This window comes from Sipha flava, unplaced genomic scaffold (genome assembly GCF_003268045.1).
Source record: "Sipha flava isolate LNK unplaced genomic scaffold, YSA_version1 107_pilon_pilon, whole genome shotgun sequence".
Taxonomy (NCBI): Eukaryota; Metazoa; Arthropoda; class Insecta; order Hemiptera; family Aphididae; genus Sipha; species Sipha flava.
In genome coordinates, this window is record NW_020271724.1 from 135,541 (window position 1) to 159,328 (window position 23,788).

A 23,788-nucleotide genomic window follows, 5' to 3' on the forward strand; every position below is an offset into this window, starting at 1 on the left:
TATCAATATGTCTGAACTAGGTTTATCTGGTTATAGTACTTATCGTTGCGATCATAATCAGATTACTAGCAACCGTTCTAGAGGTGGGGGTGTTCTCCTCTCAATTAATAATAAATTTCATTCTCGTTTATTACCTGTACCTACCATCCCAGTTGAACACGTATTAGTCATTATTAAAATAAACAATAATTATATTATAATAGGTAATGTTTATTTTCCATCTGATATCGTAATTTACAATGCACACTTTGATATCATTAATAGTTTACTTTTAAGTTTTCCGTATGTAAAAAACGTATTATTGGTTGGTGACTACAATTTACCTAAACTTCAATGGCACGCTACCTCTATTGGATTTTTTCCAAATATGCTGAACTTAAATAATTTAGAATCAGAATTCTTATCAAAATTATCTTTCCTAAATCTTTCTCAATTTAATAATGTTCATAACAGCACTGGTTCATTATTAGACTTAGTTCTCTCTGATTTAAATAATTTATCTGTAAATAAATCAGTAAATCCTCTTATCCCTTGTGATATTTATCATCCGGGCTTATTAATTTCTATCCCCATAGTTATAAGTGAACCAATCGAATATAATTTATGTACCTATGTATAATTTTTCTAAGTGTAATTACGCTGATATAACTTTTAGCTTAGCATCGATAGACTGGAACAAACTATTTAAAAATCTTAGTATTAATGAAGCTGTCGACTTGTTTTATTCTATTATTTATAATATCATTGATATATTTGTACCTAAAATAATTAAACGGCAGTGTCACTACCCTCCATGGTATAGTAAAAAATTAAAAGAAACGATTTTTAAAAAAAAAATTGCCCATAAAATATTTAAGAGTTCTGGTTGGTGAGTGATTACAATTCTTTTTCTAATCTTCGTGGGAGATGTAAGTTTTTCTCAAAAAAAGATTATCAAAATTATATAATTCAAATTCAAACTAAATTAAAAATCTGTTCTAATAAATTTTGGAAATTCATAAACAGTAAACGCAAAAATAACTTTTTACCAAATTGTATGCATTTATATTCAGATGAATTTAATACTAGTAATGACATTATTAATGCTTTTGCTAATTACTTCTCTAGTGTCTATGAAAACTATGATTATGTTAATGACGTTAATATTAATTTAAAGCATCAAATTCCATCCCCAGTTCTTTCTTCTTCGCTCCACTCATGTTCAATTGATTTAATTGAGGTATTTGATTCATTAGGATCCTTAAGTTCTAACTCTAGTTCTGGTCCCGATTTTATTCCTAACATTTTCCTAAGGAACTGTAAATTTGTGATTTCCTTTCCGTTACATTACTTATTCAATTTATCACTCTCTCTCGGCATTTTTCCTGATTATTGGAAAACTAGTTTTATTCGACCAATTTCTAAGTCTTCTTCTGATTTATCAAATATTGCAAACTACCGTCCAATATCCCTGCTTTCTCTTATACCTAAATTATTTGAATCGATAGTAGCAAATAAGATTTTGCCTGTTTTGAATCATGTAATAATTGATGATCAACATGGTTTTCGACGAAATAAAAGTACAATTACTAACTTACTTAACTTTCGAAATTTTGTATCTGACGCCCTTTCTCGTGGATCAAATGTTGACGTCATATACACCGACTTTGCTAAGGCATTCAATAAAATTAACCATCAAATTCTGTTTTCAAAATTGAAACAAATTGGTATTTGCAACTCTTTTTTTATCCTAGATTATCTCCTTTATTGAAAATCGTCAGCAAATCGTAGTTTACAAAGAATTCTTGTCTATTCCAATACGTGTTACATCGGGAGTTCCTCAAGGGTCCCATTTAGCGCCAATACTATTCCTTATTTTTATTAATGACATTCTATTTCAAAATTGCTCTAAATTAATGTTTGCCGATGATATAAAGATTTTCCGTACAGTTAATAATCAAAGTGAAGCTGATTTACTTCAGCTTGATTTAAATTATCTCTATGAGTGGTGTACTTACAATAATTTTACTCTTAATATTAATAAATGCCAATTAATGACATTTTCCAGAGCTCGAGTAGTTTCTTTTTTTGATTATAATCTCAATGGTGAACCATTACTTCGGACTTTTGGGCCAATTAAAGACCTTGGTATTTATTTTGATCTCAAACTCAAATCTGACTGTCATATTACGAACATAGTTAACAGGTCAAATAAAATCCTTGGTTTTATCTATCGTAATTGTGCTGATTTGGATGATTCACTTGCTTTGAAGTCAGTATATTGCAGCTTGGTTCGTTCTATTTGTGAGTATGGCTCAATAATATGGTCTCCATACCAATCGGGTCATAAACATAAAATTGAAGAAATTCAACACAAGTTCTTACGTTTCCTCTCGGATAAATGTTCCATAATTAGAGAACCCCATTCTTCTTACACTCCACTATTAACGTTTCTTAACATCGAAACACTTGAACAACGTCGTTTGCGATTAGAATTGTATTTTGCCTATAAACTCCTTACAGGACTTATTGACTGTCCTGAGTTTCTATGTCGTTTCTCCTTCCACACCCCATCTCGCAACTCCCGAACTAAAAACACTTTTTATCTCAACACCGAAGTAACTAATTACGCAAGCAATAATCCTCACAATAGAATTATGAAAACTACAAATAAATTAAATACCGATATGTTCATTTCACCAAACTTTAACTCATTTAAATTGTATTGTAATTTATTTCTTATTAATTCATAGCTTTAAGTATATATATTAATTTATATTGTACATTCATTGTATATTTTTTCTCTCTCTTTATCTCTCTCCTTATTGCTTTTTGTTTATAATTATTAACCAGTAATGAACGATTGTTATTATTATTATTATGTAATTGGGCTTGGCCCGTTTAAAACTTTAATAAATAAATAATAATTATGCACGTCCGCGTATATCTGTAATAACGTGACTTCGAAAATCGTCTAAATCCGCTGTCATCCACGAACCCGTAGCATTTAAATATACGTAACTCGAGGTCTGGTTATATTTCCAAAAACGTTGGCATTCAACAGTGGAAATATAATAATCAGATTGCCGTCTCGAGCGCAGTTATGCGTAGCTAAAGTGCGCATTACACGCGAGTCGATTCGAAATGAATAACTGCGTGATATTCTCGATTCAAACGTTGCGTACGGAATTCGCGTGAATAATAATATTATTATACTCGGTAAAGACGGTACGCCGTTAAGCCGATATGAATAATATGTGTCCTATTTGCGAATTTTTACGGCGAAACGGTCGGTACCTATCAATGCGATGGGAGAGGGACGCATATTTCATAAAAGACATTGAGAGTTGCTCGCGCGCATGTAAATCTCGTCGATTTTATCTACTGCGAAGGAGGCAAGTCATCCCTCACCCCTTATTCGCGCGGCTTCGACAAACATCAGATACACATAATAAACATTTGGCCCATGGGAATAAAATCAATTTTACGTTCACACTCGCGGATATGTGAGCGCACATCCGTACAAGTCGACTTTCTGGCGGGCCACGATCGTTTTTCCCAGTCAATTACGACACGACGCGTTTGCACACGACAGAACAAGTATAACCCACATTATATTATACACGCGTATGCCTAGTAGCTGTTGACGATAACCGCGGTGAGAAGAAGAGAAAAAACTTGTTTACATTTTTATCGCGTAGCTTAGACGGTTCTCGAGGTTGAAAATTGTATTTCATCTCACCGGTGCTCCCGTGCGGGTCCGGTTACGAGTGGTGTAATCTCGAAAAGTGTCGCGCGTTTTAAAAAATAATAGGAAATCGCTATCACATCGTGTTTTCAACGGGCAGATGGTGGATTGTGGAGGAGGAAAGATAACATACATTATAAATCGTGCAGAACGAAGAAATGTACTCACAACGAGTGCACAGCAAACGAACGACCGGCCGCGTTGGTTATGTTTTGCTGGTGCGATGGTCACGATCGGTTTACACGGCACTTTTTTGTTATATTAAATTTTAATTCTTCCGTCACACACCCGACCGTTGCGACGACGACGACGACGACGACGACGACACTTGTTGATGTCTCGAAAACACGGAGAGCGCGGCGCGATGCACACCTGACGGCGCAGAATGACGCAGCGATGTGTGTTGACGGCGGGGGACGTCCCTCCGGCCGATCGCGATACTGACGTCTACGGTACCACTACTGGCCGTCGCCGACGCCGCCGCCGCGCTCCCAGGGAAAATCGGCCGCCGCCACCGCCACCGTCGCCGAGTGCCGCACGCTACGTGTGCGGCGCACCGCGACCGTGCCGACTAGACGTGCGCCGGTAATGGCTGCAGGCGCAGGCACCGCGACGGTCCGGCGTACGATTAATAACTAACGATTGATGTTGTCGTGCCGGCGACGACGGTCGCAGTTGTATCGGTCGTGCGGTCCCGCGCTAGGCAAGCACCGATCGACACCGCCACCCGTCCGAATGGTTGTTGTGTGGTCGGCCGACAACGGTTAGGTTTACGAGTACGACGACGTATTGTTCGGTATGACGGTAACTGTGCGAAAGGCAGGTCGAGATCGTTTGATATTCAACGTTCTGAGAATAATAATAACCACAATGATAGATAGAGAACAATAAGACCGTACGGGTGAACATTTTATTTTTGGACGCTGGTAATTCCGAAATGTGCTTCTACCGGCTTCCCCCGTCGCCACGTTTATGAACTATTCGATTTAATATATAATAACGTCCCTCCGCGCCTCCAAATTACGTCACCGGTTAACCGATACAGCGGCAGCGGTACGACGGGATTAACGGTTCGACGGCAGCAGCGGCGTGGGACCTTTGACAAAGGCGTGCGCTCCAGCTTAATAGTGTCGTTCGGTGCGTGAGCAAAGCACCCGGGACGGGGAAGGCATTCAACGGGATTTTATTTATTTCGTCCTTTTCACTGCTGCCGTTATCTTCCGTCCAGACCGAACGCCTGATTAGAAGTATCGAGCGGACCACCCCGGATATCGCCGGTCGCCGCGGATGACCGTTCGTTTCGCCTCACTGAAAAAATAACTTCGTAATATTTATCAATAAACGATTGAAAGTTTTATATCAATCGATACAGTCGATCAAACTTATAGAACATAAATACTGGTATGACGTATCAAAGTGAAAGAATATCCAACAGCTAAGCCACTTTATCTAAAGTTTGTGATTTCAACTAATCATACCGTTGTCGGGATGCAACCAACAATTCCTGTAATGTGAATCACGTTCTGGTAATTATGGCCAAGATTTTCCTTTCAGTGCGCTGTCATAGTCGACTGAGACACGCCGTACGTCTTCTCGTCGACACGGATAAAATATATTTTAATATATTTAAACAATGCGCCGGCGAACAGTACATTAACCGCCGCCACGCCTCACCATAACACCCATCGCGAACGATTTGCACACCGTTCTCGTAGTCACCATAAGTCCAGCGCTTTACCTTTTCACACACATTTACCGGCCTCGCATACCGTCCCTACCCACCTCCCACCCATCAACACACCAACGTCCAACTACTTGTTCCTAACCACCACCTCTAACACAATATATCTTCTCAAAACACGTCTACGAGCAGCTGTTTAAAAAGTATTCTATTCATATGTTATACATATACTCTTCACACGTTTCATTTATGTATTCTGATGTGCAAGGTTGACCGTCGTAAGCCTAGGATTTTTGAGCGTTAGCGACGATGTATCCCATGTTATATTCACCCATGGCAGAGATCGAGTTATCCGATCCATTCAATACATTTCTTACGTGCGTTATAGAAATTCAAAAAAATACATACGCTGACACAAGAAAATAAATACCGACCGACAGCTTTTATTGAAGTTTCAAAAACAGCAACTTTTCCCAGGGTAAACCAATAAAACATCGTGACTATGGTGCAGTATCGATGGTGTACACGAAATTATACAGTTTTTGTACGAAAAAACCTTTGTATTCAATATAAAAACTGTTCTCTTGTATTTAACCCAATATTGTGCCATGCAACAATGTTTTTCATGATTGTGTTTACGTGCACTTGTATTCTTGGAAAATGTACTTATGAAATATCTCAAACAAATTTTTCAAAATCATAAAAACATAATAAGAAATATAAACTGCTTATTAATATAGGAATTTCGGAGTTCGAGGTAAAGCCTCAGGGTTCCTAAAATTATTCTTCAAATCTTACAACCTCGCTACTGAAGGCCTTGTCAAAATATGCATAGCTATTTTAAAATATATGTACACGATAAGCTATTGTATTCATTATATTATTTATATTATATTATTATATTAGCTATATCATTTATATTCGTAATAATAAGATTGTTATTCTCTATTTACTACACGCAAATCTTATTTAAATATTTAATTTTATTGTTTGTTAAATTTACCCATTATTATTAAAAATTTCATAAGTTTATTTGTATTGTAAATTCAAATTATCTGATAAATTTGTATATTGAATAATATGCAAACTCTTTTAGCATCCACACTGTGGGCGACCTCATTTTTAAATAAAAGTTTTTTCTCTTTAATAATGTATTAAGCGTATTACAAACTGTTATTGTATAACACATCTTAATGTCTAAAATAATAATTAAATTATTTTTGGAATTTATTTTACTTGAATTCGATCTAAGTTTTTTGTACCATTTTCTTTTTTTTTTACAAATTTGTTCATTTTTATATCCTTTATTATTGTATTTTATCATCTCATTGGACTTTTTTTAATGTTTTTTTTTTTTTTACTGAATTCAACGTAATTTTTTATAGATCTTAAGATGTACTTTTTATTTTTATTCGTAAAATGACCAATAATCAATTCAAATTTAAATGTAATAAAAAATTACGATCATATCCATTGTATACATTTAAAAAAATTATTGACATAAATCTCAGGAAAGTTTACATATTTTACTACTAAAAATGAAAACGAAAGTAATAATATAATTGTTTATTAAGAAATTTATAATTAAAAACATGATTTCTTCAAATAATTTTCATTAGAATGATGTTTATTAAAGGATTTCTTCATTAAATTTCAACTATATAGCTTGCATTATGTCATGCCACTCTTAATTATTATAGTGATAAATAATTACATACATGTGTACGTTGCTTAAAATAATTCAGGTAATATAGACTAATTATAGTTTTCAATTTAATTTAAAATTATTAAATATGCTTATTATTATTATTATTACGGTACCATTATTATATTAGCAACAGTACAAATGAATATAGGTTGGTATATAATATTATATAAATTGTAGTAAAGAATAGTTCTTTACAATGTATCAAGCACATAAAGTACATAAAGTAACTTAAAAAACTGCTAAAGAAACAAATTTCTGTCGTAACTCATTTACAGTTTAAGAATACTTTGAGCAAGGAAAAGGTATGATCAAAATTTTTTATAAGGCCTATTTTTAACATCACAAATTTTTTTGAGAAATACTTTTAATGTCTTTTTATTTATTATATTTAAATGGTATCTTATTATTAAGTTACTATAATATCTACAATGTCATACAAGCACAATTTTCAGAACGGAGTAGTATTTTTATTTTATTTTTTACTAACTTAACATTTATTTTCCTTTTAAAAGAACCTCGTAAGATAAAAATAATTTACTATCCTAAACCTAAGTGAAACTAAACATTTCAGTTATACCAAAAATTTTATCTTCATAAAGATCACATCATATTTTAAGGACAATTGAAAAAACAGAGATCATCTATAGAGCCACTACTATTTTTACCGTATATTAAAATCGTCTTTTTATTATAATACAAGTAAATACAAGTCAAACTTAAAATTTAATGTCTAGAAAAAAATGGCCATTAAAAATTACGATTAGGAGATGGATTTTATGAAGTGCATAAGAGAATTAAAAATAAAATATTCTCAAGGTACTTACCATTACCACAAAAGTTTATTTTATTAAGCGATGTAGATACTCGTAAAGAATTAATAGTAGTATTTCACTATTTTTATGTATGTTTGTTATAAAAAATTAAAAAATTAAATAAAAAAATATCTTGTTGGTTTATTTCAAACTTGAACATTTATATATAAGCTATATTTATAGAAATATACTTTATCAAACCGTTAACTATAGCTTATTGTCATAACGTATATGATCAACGCAGTAACACAAATGTCATTATGTTTAACATAAAACGCATATTTCTGTTTACTCAATATGTCATTAATAAGAATGGGTAGTTAATTTATTTCAATATAATTAATTTATCAAATTAATTGGTCAGTTTTCAATTTTGTTTGTAATTAATAAATATTTATAATTTATTAATTTTTTTTTATACTTTATAATCGCTTAAGCTCATTTTTATTCTCCATATCTAATAGTTAATGAGCAGATTTCAGCAAACGAATTACGTCCCAAGATCCTTTTTTCATACGAATTGCATCCCGATAAAATTTAACAACTGTACTAATTGCATCCCGATAATATTCAACAACTATACTAATTGCGTCCGATGTAAATACATTATTTTCCTTCCCATTTAATGCAGACTTAGGACTGTCAATAGAAACATTATATATTATATTCTTAAAGGTAGGTTAATTTTTTTTTTTATCGTTTTGTAATCATGTTCATCAAAAATATTGTTTTCGTCGTTAAATATAAAAATAAAAGAATAAGTAAAAAAAATTCCAAAAATATAAGTTACATATAAGTATGTAAACTATACTCATATATATGTTATTATAGTATTATTTATGGCTCGGTAAAAATTTGAACGTACAGTTTTGACGTAATAAAAACGTGTTATTTCGTTCACGTCGTATTTAATCATTTGTTTTCTTAAAAATTCTTGTTTTCACATATTTCACGTCTTATTTATTTTCTTTCATTACTGCTGCGGTTTTTTATGTATGTATCATTTTGTATGTTTTTAAGTATATCAATAAATTTGTAGATAGATATATATATATATGGATGAGCAGAATAAAACATACCGTTAAATTTTGAATGGAAAGCTTTACAACTCTTTGTTGTCTGTGTAATTGAACCTAAATACATTGTTAAAATAAATCGTTTATAAAAAAATTTAAAAATTATTAATAATAAAATAAATTAATTATCACCTAAGTATAAAGCCCACTAACTTGATATGAACTGTGAGCCTTTATACGCGTTCGGTTACACGAAAACTGTCTAAACGTGTTCAGATTATTAAATTTTGATTAAATATAGCAATGAACCCAAAACGTCTCTAAAATGATAAATGTCTAGGGGAATCGATAGTTTTTGCTGTGGACTAATTGGTGTTTCTCCGTTAGTATATTCTACGATCCCTAACGATAACATTTGATTTTCATCAGCTAATTTGTACAGTGCTAGACTTGGAAAAAAATAGTGAAGGTACTTTAATGGCACATATACATTTTACGTTGTGGTGACGTAAACAACGCACCGTGAATCGTCCAAGTTGTTTACAATATTGTCAGTGAATAAGAGGAAATCCCATGTTCTAGAATATGCGATCATTATCTCGTTAAGGTAATTTCAAGAATGTTCTAGATAATCGACGCCGATATATATACCGGCTGGTCAGACGTTCATTCAATCAATCCGTGAGTACAATCCGCGACACACAGTGAATTACACTCCGCGATATATTCGGCAATTCCTCCGCAATTGTAACGCGTATCCATATTTGTACATACATATTTATATAATATAGTGTTTATTTTAATTAAATTAAATTGTGAGTGATTTTTATTACTTAAATCCCACAACGTCTTAGCTAATTATAAAATAATCATAACCATGTTCACCCCAGGGTCATTTTATAGAGGTGAGTGAATTGGGCTGTGGTCCTCCTCATGACCTTTTTTTCTTTACATTTTACAAAACTGATTTTGACTTAATTTAACAATTAATTGTATTAAAACATTGCATGTACTTGTATATATTGTGGTATATTGTATTCAGTATAACCATTCTGTAAGCTATACACTTTTTACGGTTTATTTGTAGGTGTTTAAATTTGATGTTAATGAGAGCGTCATATTATAAGTGTTAGAAAAAAAACATAGGTTTTATTTGGTTTTATAATTTTTTAGTGAATTCACCAATCGAGACTTTCCGATTTCCTATGACTCGCAACCAAAAATCGTTAGCGATAAGGTGACCAACCATGAACTGTGGTTGATAAGGACTATACTACCACGGATTTGGTGTAAATATTTATTTAATCACAATTTGGGGGGGGATACGATGACTGGCATTGACAGAATAAAAAATTAACCTGATTGTATAAATTGTACGAAAGAGAAGGAAAAAATTAAACATAATGTAGTCAATAACATATTATGGAGCATTATTAGGATTTTTCGGACTGAGGACTCGAGTAACGCCATGACTCTGACTATACTAGGAAAAAGGTAAATATGAAGGATAATTTAAAGGGAAGAATGCGATACGCACATCTATCATATGTAAAAAATAAGAAAAACAAATTATTGAACATTTTATATCAGTATAGGTACGTTCATACATGTTATAATAATAACAGTGATCTGTTTATGTATAATCATACATTATAATAACAATAATATACATATAAATATATAATCTGATGAACACAGGGGTCGGTCTTTGCTTCTAGAGCTTTTTCGTGTAAGATTGGACTCCACTAATGGATATTAAGAAAAAAGTTTTGAGAATTTTGCACTAGGCATTGGATAATAAATAAATATGATGCCTATATATGTTAGGAAAAAATATAAATACCACTATTATAATAAATAATTGATTTTATATGTTTATAATTTTACAAAATTCGTCGACCAATACAGTCATAACCATGACAAATAAAATACTTTGCGCATAAGAGATGGAAATCGTTGTCACCTAAATTATTTGTTAAATACAATCACTTTACAAACTACAGCTACATTTATGATACATTAATTTAATTATTATGCTTGTTAATATACATTTACTTGATAAATATTGTCTAGGGTAAGTATTTTATAATAAAAAGCAGCTAAATAGAATGGGTTGATCCGTTGTCTGGCAGATATACAGCTAGAAGTTCAGACCTTATTGTTAAAAGTTTCAATTATGATTTACATAGTTCTTAGTGACTTGTTCTATGCTTGATTGTGTTAATAGGAAAACTGAAGGGAATAATATTAACTTTTTTTATTATGTTATACTTGACGTTATTTTTTACGCGAATGCATTGTTTATTCATGTACGTTATATTGATTGTTTTTATATCTATAAGAAAATTAAAAATGTAGGTGGCAAATTAAATCCAAAATGATAAGTATATCAAACGACTTGTTACAAACATTAAGAACTTATAAAAATTGAAAAAGTTTTTCAGATTTTATTAACTACCAAAAAAAATAAAATAATGAATATTAAATGTTAAACGATTAACAATCTTAAAATTATTTATAAACAGTTATTAAAATTAGGAAATTTTAATTTAAAAACAAAAACAATTTGACGAATTTAATAATAAAAGGCCATTCTGTTACGAGTTTTAATAACAAAATTATTTAAAATTATTTTTTAAACATAAATAGTATTTAATTAACTGTATATTATGTATAATGCGAATAGCTTATTCGATTTCCAATTTCTTTTGAAAATTCAAATCTTAAAAAAAAATAATCGATAACAAAGATTTTACAGTTATAATATAATAGTTTGAAAAAAAATTATTTTGTTTACCATACGAGTAAAAGATAAAAGTGATGAGGGATAAAAGCAAATAGCATTGAAAAGTATGAATTTAAAAAGTATGCTATGGATTGAAAACTAAAAAATTTTGAAATTACATTTTAAAATATATGTTATATAATATAGGTATGCACAAAATCTGCTGAAATGTCAACATATACTGTTGTCAATTTTGCAATTGATTAATTGAATTAATTGAATTGATTTTTAATCTACTTATAATATACTATAATATAATATACTTATAAGTAATTATATATAATAGCACTTGAGTTATTTGTAAAGAATTAGTCATTTTGAATAATATATATTTTATAATATCGAAGATACTCTCATGAGGGGGAGTGTAAACTTGAGCTCTCTTTCTCTCTCTAATTTGAAATTATTATCTTCAATTTGAAAATACAATATTGTATTAAGTAAATGCATTTTGTAGTTTTTAATATTTATAAAATTTTTGATGGTTTTCATATTTATTATTCTACATTAAAAATAATAATATTGAAATAAAGGCGGTTTAGACTGCTCACTAAAAAGAAAAATATTTGACCACCTAAAATTGTACCTTTTTATACAATATATTTATAACGATAGTACTATTCGTTCTAATTTTAGTATACTGAAAAATGATGTATAAAAATAAAAAAAACAATTATTAAAAATATATAAACATTGTATAATCTGCAATTTAAGCTTAAATATTATAACAAAATGAACAATGAAAATTTCATCATTTGAACCAATATCGATTTTCGTCCAATTTTACAAAAATTGTACCTACTTATGGTCCAGTGTGATATATATTTTAAGATTTGTATAAAAAAATTAAAATAGTAACTAAAAAAATCCAAAAAATCAGATGTTTTTCTCTCTAACCTATAATGACCTTTAGAAGCGATGGTTACCATAGTGATAATAAATAAAATATAATAAAAAAATTACTTTTTCTTATTATTGTTGTTTACTTATCACTAATCATCACTTGTAAATCCAAAATATTTTTCAGTTTCCAAATAAAATAAATATAATTTTCGTATTTCGCTAATTAGTATATTTGTTTAGTTTAAAATGAATTTTGTCTTAGAGACAATACAGTTTATAGCTTTTATTTTTCATTTAGTATATTAATACATAATTAGACCATGCCTACTATTCGTAAAATGGTTTCAAAGAATATAATGGTAAATTACTTAACTTACTTAATTTTGTGGATTTATTGAACTCAATAAACCAAACAGTTAAAAGAACATTTTAATATAAAATCAAACTATAAAAAAAATTGTATAAAATTAAGGAACCCGTATTTTAACTGATCTTACTCAAAATAAATGTAATTAATTCTAAAATTATTTGGTGAAAAATAAATGATGATTTGTAATAGAAAATATAAACCAAACTTCTAAATGTTTGTTCAAAAATGTATAATGATAATATAGTAGCTACAGTTGACAACAAAATAGAAATCATAAATAATTGAAGCTATCTGAGAATAATATACGAGATTCAAGGATAACATATTTATTGGGACTATTATACCACAATATTATATATAAAATTAAAGTTATGATTATTTAATTTTTCATACATTATAATATATTAAATATACCAACGCGTTTTGTTAAAATGGGACCCAAAAGTGTTGTAAGTACCCCTGCAATATAGTTCTGTGCACACCTATTCGAGTAAACCGACAAACGGAATACATAAACATTAATAAAAGAAACGAATAAGTTACATTATAGTCGGTCTCATCAGATAGTTATAGTATTTACGCAAGTTGGGTACGCTCAGTTGCCATTGCTAAGAACATATTTTTCAAAGCAAACGAAAATTACTAACATGCTGTGGGTAGTTGGTATAATTGTGTGTTGCGCCTTAGTAGAAAATACGTTTCACATCAAATAACACTGATGGAGGGAACTCCATGCAAAGGGAGGTTTTTCGCAGTATCGTAATTGACGTGGTATGAGAAAATGCATTGTGAGCCCATGTTTTTACTAAATGTACAAAAGTGTCGTATTACAACACTTGATATTTTATTTGAATTATTTTATTGTATTTTTTATTTAATTATATGATGTGGGCTAGTATCCAACTTAAAATATATTATTTGTAAATTTTACAATATTTATATATTATTATGATTTAAATAAGAACAATATTTACAAATAACCAATAAAGTAATTAAAATTACTAAAGTAAAAGTGAATTTTTACTTTTCACAAAGTCAAATTTTCCAAAGACTTACAATTGCATGGTAACTGTAGTATAAACCAAAGTTAGGAAGAAATGGTAGAAAGTAAAAAATTATATAGAAACTATGTGACTAGTTGAACATACAGGAACTTTAAAATGGATTTAAAAGAGTTGCAATAAGTTAGTTGAAAAACGGATATTTGCTGCATATACGGTTACCTAATTTATTCAACGAGCTAGGGTATATAATTTATTATAATATATTATAAGAACACTTAAATTATGAAAAAAGAATACGTAAGAATTTACCTTTTCAGTGTTATAAAATATTGATTTCGAGGTGTTTTAAAATTACATGTTTTTAGCTATTTCAAACAGAATAAAAATAATATCTGTATTAATGACTGAAGACGCTTATTATAAGCAAAAAAATAATAATCAAAAAAGCGAAAAATTCTAATTCATACGAAAATGATATTTTTGCAAGTTCAGATTTACCTGATTTATTAAATTAATTAAAATTAACTAATTTGGAGATTGAGATTAATTGCTAATAATGTACATGAGTTAACACACCGATGACTTAAGTTGATTAAAAATTATAATCAAAAATATTATTATTGTATATTATATTTTTACAGATCAATTGCATTTTGTATAATAAATGTTTTTTCGATGATAAAAACCATTTTTCTTATATTTAATTGCTCAATGGATCTTTTGTCAAGTTATATGTCATTCAAGGACAACTGTAAACTAAATTAATTACAACTGAATTATTAATAAATCGTTTTATAAGCGTCTAAAATAACAGTGAACTATTTTCGGCTTTAATTTTGTTTATGTTTCACAATAATAAATATATTTTTGGAATTTATCAATTACTTAATCTTAGACCAATTTCTATATAGAAGATGGAAATTACTGAAATAATTTATTAAAATATTTTTATACTGAATAATGACAACTAATTTATATATTCATCTTTGGGTTTGAAGTCCAAACAAAACTTTTAAACTGTCTTAAAAATATTTGTATGCACACAGAATATTTAACTAAATATATTCCACGTTTTTACTGAAGTGAAAGAAAACCATTCTCCACCACGAAAATTGGTTAGATCCAACGAATATATATATATATATAACATCCTATATAATTAATTTATATAAGTACTTAAAATATGATTAAATCCAGTTAAAGTTTCTTCAAATGTAATTATTTTATTTCCTCTTGTTGAATACGTTCAAAATCATGCATTTCTTATATTCGAATTGTTTAGATAAATAAAATCAAAGTTATCAACATTTCACAAGTTACTTGTACTTATAAATAATTTAAAAATGATGGCATTTTTTTTTTTTTTTTTTTTTTTTTTTTTTTTATTGATGAAGCCACAACTACAATGGTTATTGGCTTAATACATAAATAGTTATATTAAATTAAATTGTACATTTTTGTTAATTTTAAAAATTTAAAAATTTTGTAAACATTTTCTGGATCTGGACTTAGTGCTTGCTGGAGGTTGTCGGATATTTCTAGACTGTCCTTGATGTATCTATATTTTAGGCAGTTGCAAATTACATGTTTGACTATGAGAGTTACTCCACAGGTGGGGCATAGGGCAGGATCCGTTCTGTTCATGAGGTGTCCGTGGATCAACCATGTGTGGCCAATTCTTAATCTGTTGAGGATTACTTCCTGCCTACGAGGTAAAGATGTAACTGGCCATGGATATATTGAGGGTGTTATCTCATTAAGTTTGGTGTGCATTATTTGCCATATCTGTTGCCATTGATTTTTTATACATTTGTTAATTATGTTTTTGCTGTCTTGTAGGGTATGGATATTAATTTGATGTGCATCAGGAGAGGTGATGGCTTGTTTGGCGTATGTGTCTGCTAATTCATTTCCTTGGATTCCAACGTGGCTTGGGATCCAAATCATAGTTATTGATTGAGATTGGAGTTCTAAAGACGATATTTGGTTTTGAATCTTTCTGCTAATGTCGTTAGGTTGAAGATAGTTTTGGATGTTGGTTAAGGTGCTTAGAGAGTCACTGAGTATGATGAATTTAGTTATTTTATTTTGTTTAATGATATCGAGTGAGTGAGAAATTGCGATGGCTTCAGCGGAAGAAATTGTACATGAGTTAGGAATCTTGATCATTATTTTATTCTCTTTTTATATCACAGAGGCTCCTACTCCTTCGTCCGTTTTTGACCCATCTGTGAAAAAAATTGTGTATACTTTGTAGTCTTCGAGCAATGATTGTAGTTCACTGTTATACATTCTTGGTAGAGTTTTGCTTTTGGGTAGGTCTGATATTGAAAGATTTATATCTATGTTTAAGATCCATGGGGGGACTATGAGGTTTTCGTGTTTAATGACCCCGGATGGGTTGATGGATATATGTAGAAGTTCGTCTTTGATGATTCGGTGTGTCTTGAGATTATTTTGGATTAACCTTATATAAAAGAGCATAGTATTTTTTTTTCTTATTAGGTGTATTGGAGGGGTATTGGTGATGTTATATAAGCTGGAGGTGGGACTGGATCTGAATGCTCCAGAAACTAGTCTTAATCTGGAATTGTGTATCGTTTCAATGGTTTTGAGATGTGATAGTTTGGCGTTTATGAAGAGGAAGGAACCGTATTCGAGCTTGGATAATATGATGGATTTGTAGATCTGTTTGAGGGAAAGTGAGTTAGCTCCCCATGAAGTATGTGCGAGTGCCTTGAGGGTGTTAATTCTTATAGCGGACACTTTTCGTAATTCTCTTAGGTGTGTGCACCAAGTATTTTTGCTATCGAATATGATGCCTGAAATCTTGATAGTCTTAGAGGTTGCGATTTGAAGATCATTTATTTTGATTTTCAGTGTCTGGTATTTTCTTAGTTGAGAGAAAATGATGCACTGTGACTTTGTGGCGGAAAAACGATAGCCAGAAGTAGCCGACCATTTTTCTAGTGAAGATAATGTGTCTTGTAATATTGGTTGTATGCTTTTTGTATTTCTCCCTCGGCACCATATGTTTAGGTCGTCGGTAAAAATAGTATGGTTTACGGGGAGTTTGATTGATTTACTTACGCTATTAATGGCTATGAGGAAAAGGGTGACGGAGATGGTGGATCCTTGAGGGACGCCGTTTTCTTGTTTGAGGGTTAAGGAGAGGTGGTCATCGGTTTTGACCTGAAAAGTTCTGTCTGACAAGAAGTGTTTGATAAAATTGAGCATATTTCCGTGACAAAGTATCTTGTGTAGTTTTTCTATTATTCGTGGGCGTAATGTGGTGTCATATGCTTTGGCAATGTCGAGAGCAACTAGTCCTAAAACTTGTCTGGCTTCGAATGTTTTTCTTATATCCTCCTGTATGTCATGTAAACTATTATATGTGTTTCTATGTTTGAGAAAACCATTTTGTTGGAAGGAAAGGTAGTTAGTTTTTTCGAGAATCCATCTCAGTCATTATTATATGCAATAGTAAGATATACACAGTAATATAATAATGATAAATATATATTTTATATACAGAATCAAATCAAAATTACGTTATTTAATAATTATTATTAATATTATTTTATTTACTTTTAACTATATACTTTATTTATTTTCACACAATCATTATACGACAAATACCTATATCTTTTAATATTTTAATAATCCAATTACAAGTATATCATAGTATGAATGCTCTTTTTTAGTAATACAATCAGCAATAATATTAAACAGTCATGAACTCACAGCTCTATCGAATTGTATTGATATTATATGATCTTTTACACCAATATATATTCATGGCATAAGTAATACAAATAATATATAATGCTACTGCGAATCTTAAGATCTAAATATTGTAAACGTATAGTTTTGTAAATAATCTGCAGAAAATCATGTGCTATTGTTGAAGTACTATTAATGACATACATTTCAGTCATATTCCCAACTAAAGAGGATTACACGTACTCTGTGTTGAATACCAATTTCAATTTTAAGGTCAATACAGTCTTAAGCAAACCTTCTGTGTGAAACGCCATGAGTCGACAAATAAAATGTTTTGAAGCAAAAAGTTTTAAGTACTTATCCCTCTCTCTTTGTTATTTTGTACTTTTTAAAACTATTACGTAACGATGGATATTTTTGATGAGGTATTTCTCTAACTAGATAAATCATAATAGAGTTATTAAAAAACCGAGTGATTTAATTCCATTAAATATATATATATATAAATATATATATTTTTAAACATATATTAATGCAGACTATCGACAAAAGGCAAAATATCCAAATAAATAGATAAATTAAAAATCAATCACGTAATTCACTTATTATTTATACATTTGTGTACCATGCATATAATTACTAACAAGAAAACTAGAATAATTATAACTTCATAGGAGACGGAAAAAAATAAAAATTAGAATTGTGGAACTTATTAATTAGGTATATACCAATTACCTATTTATTTCGAGATATATGTTTATAATATTTTTTGTACAGGATTTCGTGCAATAAACTAATTTTCTGTATTATATTTATTAAAATAATGATTTTTCTTATATTTCTAATATACAATATATATATAAGTATGTGTGTATGTGTGTGTGTATCTTTTGATAATATTTTATTTAAAATTTCCAGTAGCTTAATAAAATACAACGAAATTTCACTCGGACAAAGTCAATAATAAAGTAATATTAATTAGAAATAATTCACAGTGTTTTCGATTGTCATAATTTCAAAATTTTTAAAATAAAAACAAACCTAACAAAAAAGTTAACAGCACAATAAATATTTAATTTTTGTCATAACTTACTATGTAATAGTAATATATACTAATATATATCAAACTACTAAAGAAAGTAAGTTTATAATAATTTATAGTAACTATGTGTGATTTTAAGGCGAATAAATATCGTATGCGGTCAAGACTAAACACTAAAACCTATTTCATTCTTAACGAAAGTTATATGTATGATCACCAAAACCTCATATAAATTTGTTTATTTTGTATTACACTGATTATGATATAGTATTTTCATGGAAACGGATGGGTGCTAATAATTAGTTGGTTTAAAATATATGAATTATAATTACAATAATAGTGTACTATAAAATAAAATATAATTATTTTTAATGTGAAGTGTTTAATATGAAAGTCCAGTATAATTATTAATATATCTATTTTTTAACATAAAATATAACTTTCTACGTTTCTGTGTTAGAGAATCATTCAACTGTGACTAGGATTTCAATAATACTAAAACCGATTTTAAAACAAAAATAATATTTATTTTGTTCTTTTTTCTCATTTTATTACCACTTAAAATAAATTTATAATTTCAAAACACAATATCAAGATTCCCGGTTATATATTTGGATAGTTATTTAATAAACTGAACTTAACGACTTAAATTTAAGACCTAACTATCAATATTTACCTATTGTTAACTTCAAAAAACTTATTATTAATTATTTGGTTTCTACGAATGGCTCATATTGTCTTCATGTTTTTCATAATTAAATCTTTATTAGACTCTCTAATTTCAATTTCTACATGGTTCCATTTTATCATGTAAATATATTATTTGTAATTTGTATATTTTTTTAAAATTATAACCTAATTTAATCATAATCTGTTGTAATAGTATTCTTACCAGAAATTATTCAAAAGTTATACATAGTAAATGTTGGTTAAAAGTAGTTAGTACGTAAACAATTAACGTTTGATTTAATTAAAGTGACTTTACTTACTGAAAATTATGATATACTATTTAGCAGCAACTAGTTAGCTAAATAATAAATCAATTAAATTAACAATAAAAAATAAATTAATTAATTAACAGTCATGATATTTACACAGTTTTGCTTTTTTTTTCCAGTGTAATAAATTCTAAATATAAAATAATATACCTGACATTTTATGAGTTCAATTTCAACATTAGGTTGTTCTATATAAATGTTCAGAGTAAATAATACCAATACACATCGCTTATTAAATATTTAGGTTTTTCAATAACTATATATTATTCGACATCCGTGATAAAACGCAAAATTCGTAAGTAAAATAAGTAAACATATACTTCGTTATTCCAATGATTTTTATTTACCATTTTGTTTAAAAATAAACTGATATTTTATGGGTATTTATCATTTAGTTTGTATAAACTTTTCAACTATCTATAAGCATTTTTTAGGTTGTACCTCACAACTTTTGATTCAATAACAGTATAATACATAATTTATCAAAGATGTAGTCAAATATTTTATTTTAGGAAGGTTTTTCGATTCCTAGTTTATTGTACACGTATTATATAAAAAAAGAAGAATACGTCAAAGAAAAATTTGTAAGTGGTTCTGAATCCTAAAGTTCCTTTGGTTATGTGCTTGTAATTTTAACATAACTTTTATTTACCCTAAAAATATAAAAAAAAATTAAGATTTTATATATTTTTATTGTCATTTAATCATAAAAAAAACTTATATATTTGTTGATTATTTTTGTTATTTTTTTTTTGTAAAACTATAAAAAATGTAATTAAAATTAAAAATTAGTAAATGGTTAATTCTTGTAAATTAATATATAAATAAATAATCAAATAGTTTATATATAGAAATAAATAAACGCTTAACTACTGAAGAATTATATTTTTAAATTACGATCAGTTTCGAATTAAAATTTCATCATCAAAAAATAGTATAAATAGTACGAGTATATACATTTTTATATAAATAGTTAATAAAAACACTACTGAATATGAAAAAATAAAGGAAGAATAGAAATATTGACCTAAAAACAAATATAATATTTAAAATAGTTTTCATAGTATTTTAAATGTGCAAATCGATTTTAAAAACAATATCTTATATCAATACATTTTAGACAATAATAAATTATAGTAACCAAAGTATTTTTAGTTCTAACCTATGTATAATAAGAACTAATTTTGAATAATTTCTTGTCTTAAAATAAATTATTTTTATATAAAATGAACAATTTTTCTCAATGTATACCGTTCTTTATTTTTTATACTCAGTTGCATTTGTATTGACTTTGTATTTACCTGACAATGAATTTTAAATTCAAAACTGGTCGTATTTTACAAATGCAATGATACTCCGGCTAAACATTTATTTATTCATTTATTTCTATATATAAACTATTTGTTTATTTATTTAAAAGTTTTTTTTTTTTTTATTAGCAACCAGTATATAAAATGAATTGTATATGGCATTTAAAATTAAAATGTTCCAAAGTTAATTGTTTTTACATTGTTTATAATTTTTCAAACAAAAAAATATTTTGTGATAGCCCATGGATTAAGTTCTCACTGTTTTTATTCAATATGTATAAGTAAAAATACTTGCAATTTCTACCAGTAAAAATGATTAATGAACTATATTTTTGGATTATGTCAACATGATATATCATGGTACATGATTTGTAGTAAAAAATATAGCGATATGAAATTAGTTGACTGATATAATTGTGGTCATATATTTTTAAAACATATGTTATACCTTTTTTAAATTTTTTCAAAATCATATGACTTGAACTGAATGACTTTTTTTGAAACGAGAATATTTTCAGTAAATTTTTAGAATATTCATAATATTTACTTAGCATAGAATATTTCTTAGGTATACTTAGAAGTGATAACATAATTATACTATTTATACTGCAATCCTATATATCAGTGGTTCTCAACCGGTGTGTCGCGACATACTAGTATGTCACATATTACTTTGGAGTGTGTCATTAAAATATTATTAATTAAATTTATAAGCTTTCAAAGTATGAACGTATATTAATACGGAATTACGATGAAATAATAAAAGCCGCATAAAAAAAAAAATATAATGACATTCTTATTAATTCTTATTTTTTAGAAATATCATCAGATATAACGTTAAAATCTCAATTATGTATATCTCAAAATTATTCATTTCAAATTTCTCTGTAAATACAATACACAGAAATAATAAGAGTTGAAAATGTCATTTTCTTTTCAACATCAAACATGTCTGAATCAGCATATTCGATATTGGAAATAACAAATAGCAAAAAATATAATGAGAGTAAATTACGCGAAAGTTTGTTAACCATTTGCCCATGAATCGAAGACCTATGCAGGCCTGCATATTTATGAACTAATACTGTTTTTCATAAAACTTTCTTTGAACTTTTTAATATTGAATTAAGTAAATCAAAACTTTTTTTTAAGTTTTAAATTTTTAAATAAAATTTCCAATAATAATAATAAAATGCATTAATTGTTTCAATTGTGTCACCATTTTTATAGATCTAAATTAGGGTGTCGTCATACAAAAAAAAGATTGAGAACCACTGCTATATATAATAGCATATCTTAAGAAAGTGTATTGATGATATTATAGCTACAATGCAAAATTGTTTCGTGATAGATATATTATTCATTTTTTCCACCATTTTAAAATAAGACAAATAAGAAAATCTGTATGCATCTTAGATATTATTTTATAGTCTCATCAGCTTAGTTCAAACTTTGAAACTTATTTCATAACTTTCTGAAATACAGAATTATGTTCAAAGACCATGTCTTTATTAAAAATGGCAGTTGACGATTTCATTAATAAACACACGATCAAGATAGAATAATTCGTATTTTAATACAGATTAATCATAATTAGTATGAAAATATTACTGTAAAACAAAATTGGTTTTTATATTTCTAATAAAACTGTGGCTTTTACATTAGTGATTATTATTTTTTATATCTAAATAAAAAACTCATAATATATTTAGATAATTGTTATTTCCATGACTTTGAAATTTCAGTTTCCAAATTACTAATCTATAATCTAACGAAGTATGATTATGATTTATGTGAATAGAAAATATATTGACTTTATATAGGAACTTTGCATAAATATAGGAACAGAAAGTTTAATAAACGATAACAATATGATTCGTCTGCCGAAATGGAAAAGCTTATTTTATGTTTGCAAGGCCCCTTCAAGATAAAACAATCCTTGCTTTTTGGCTCATTGTAGTATATTATAAGCCTTCATATTGGCTTTGGTACAAAAGGGAAATTTCTAGAATATGAATTCATTATTGATGATCGAGAAAAATAAATTTGCTAAGATAAGTATTATTTACCGTTTTTAATGTTACTTTATACTGCCTTGGTTAAAGTAAATTAAATTTAAATAGCTAAATATACATTTTTGTTCGACAATACGTAATAATTTTACTCTCCATTTTTTATACACTAGATTTTAATTTTAACTGGCTTATCCTTAAATACAAATACAATTTTTAAAAAAAAATATTATTTATATTATTTGGTATTATAAAAATTATATTTTTTATATTAATAGCATTTTATTATCAATATAATTTTATGTAGAGCTGATTAAACATAAGATTTTTTTTTTACTTTATTACAATTAACTGTAGAGTTGTTTTAACTGATTATTTAATATAATTTCGTTCAAATGATTAGTATACAATTTTGTAAATTTTATTAGTAGAGACAGTTCAAAATATTAAATCAAATTATAAAGAAATGTGTTTTAAGTTATATAAGATTTAAGTCTTTTAACTTTTTAAAGTATAATAATATTCTAAAGAAATAAAAGACCGAATATAACGGTTTTACTATACTATATTATTATTATATTGTGAATTTATTTAAATTATCCACTGACGTAATAATATTATTTTATTTTCTAAATTGGTCAAAAAGTTTTTCATTTAACTATAATAACATTATAAGTTTGTTTTCACATAGATGATTTTCGAATGTTTTCATGTAAGAAAAACATGATTAAAACATTTTCAAATAGCATATTATACA

The 23,788-nt window shown here is 28.2% G+C and overlaps 2 protein-coding genes across 5 annotated transcripts in view; one reads left to right on the forward strand and one right to left on the reverse strand.

The window, feature by feature from the left end:
* Nucleotides 1-4,353, reverse strand: part of LOC112686134 — a 114,308-nt gene extending 109,955 nt beyond the window's left edge. For 3 of the 4 annotated variants that reach the window (XM_025558322.1, XM_025558294.1, XM_025558313.1), the window contains exon 1: nucleotides 3,896-4,353. The gene's annotated coding sequence lies outside the window, so the exon portion shown is untranslated. Of the gene's footprint in view, nucleotides 1-3,860 lie in introns of all 4 variants that reach the window. The other variant, XM_025558304.1, reaches the window with a different exon arrangement.
* LOC112685611 lies at nucleotides 8-15,851 on the forward strand. The gene is made up of 5 exons (XM_025557550.1): nucleotides 8-83; nucleotides 1,053-1,219; nucleotides 1,734-2,476; nucleotides 15,516-15,711; nucleotides 15,786-15,851. The coding sequence occupies exons 1-5, from the start codon at nucleotides 8-10 to the stop codon at nucleotides 15,849-15,851; spliced, it is 1,248 nt and encodes a 415-aa protein (XP_025413335.1).
* The last annotated feature ends 7,937 nt before the right edge of the window (nucleotides 15,852-23,788 follow it).

Coding starts and splice junctions, on each gene's coding strand:
- LOC112685611 (XM_025557550.1), top strand. CDS start 8: ATGTCTGAACTAGGTTTATCTGGTTATAGTACTTATCGTTGCGATCAT. Junction 1,220..1,733: donor GTTCAATTGATTTAATTGAG/GTATTTGATTCA, acceptor TTTTTATCCTAG/ATTATCTCCTTTATTGAAAA. Junction 2,477..15,515: donor CGTCGTTTGCGATTAGAATT/GTATTTTGCCTA, acceptor TCTATATTTTAG/GCAGTTGCAAATTACATGTT.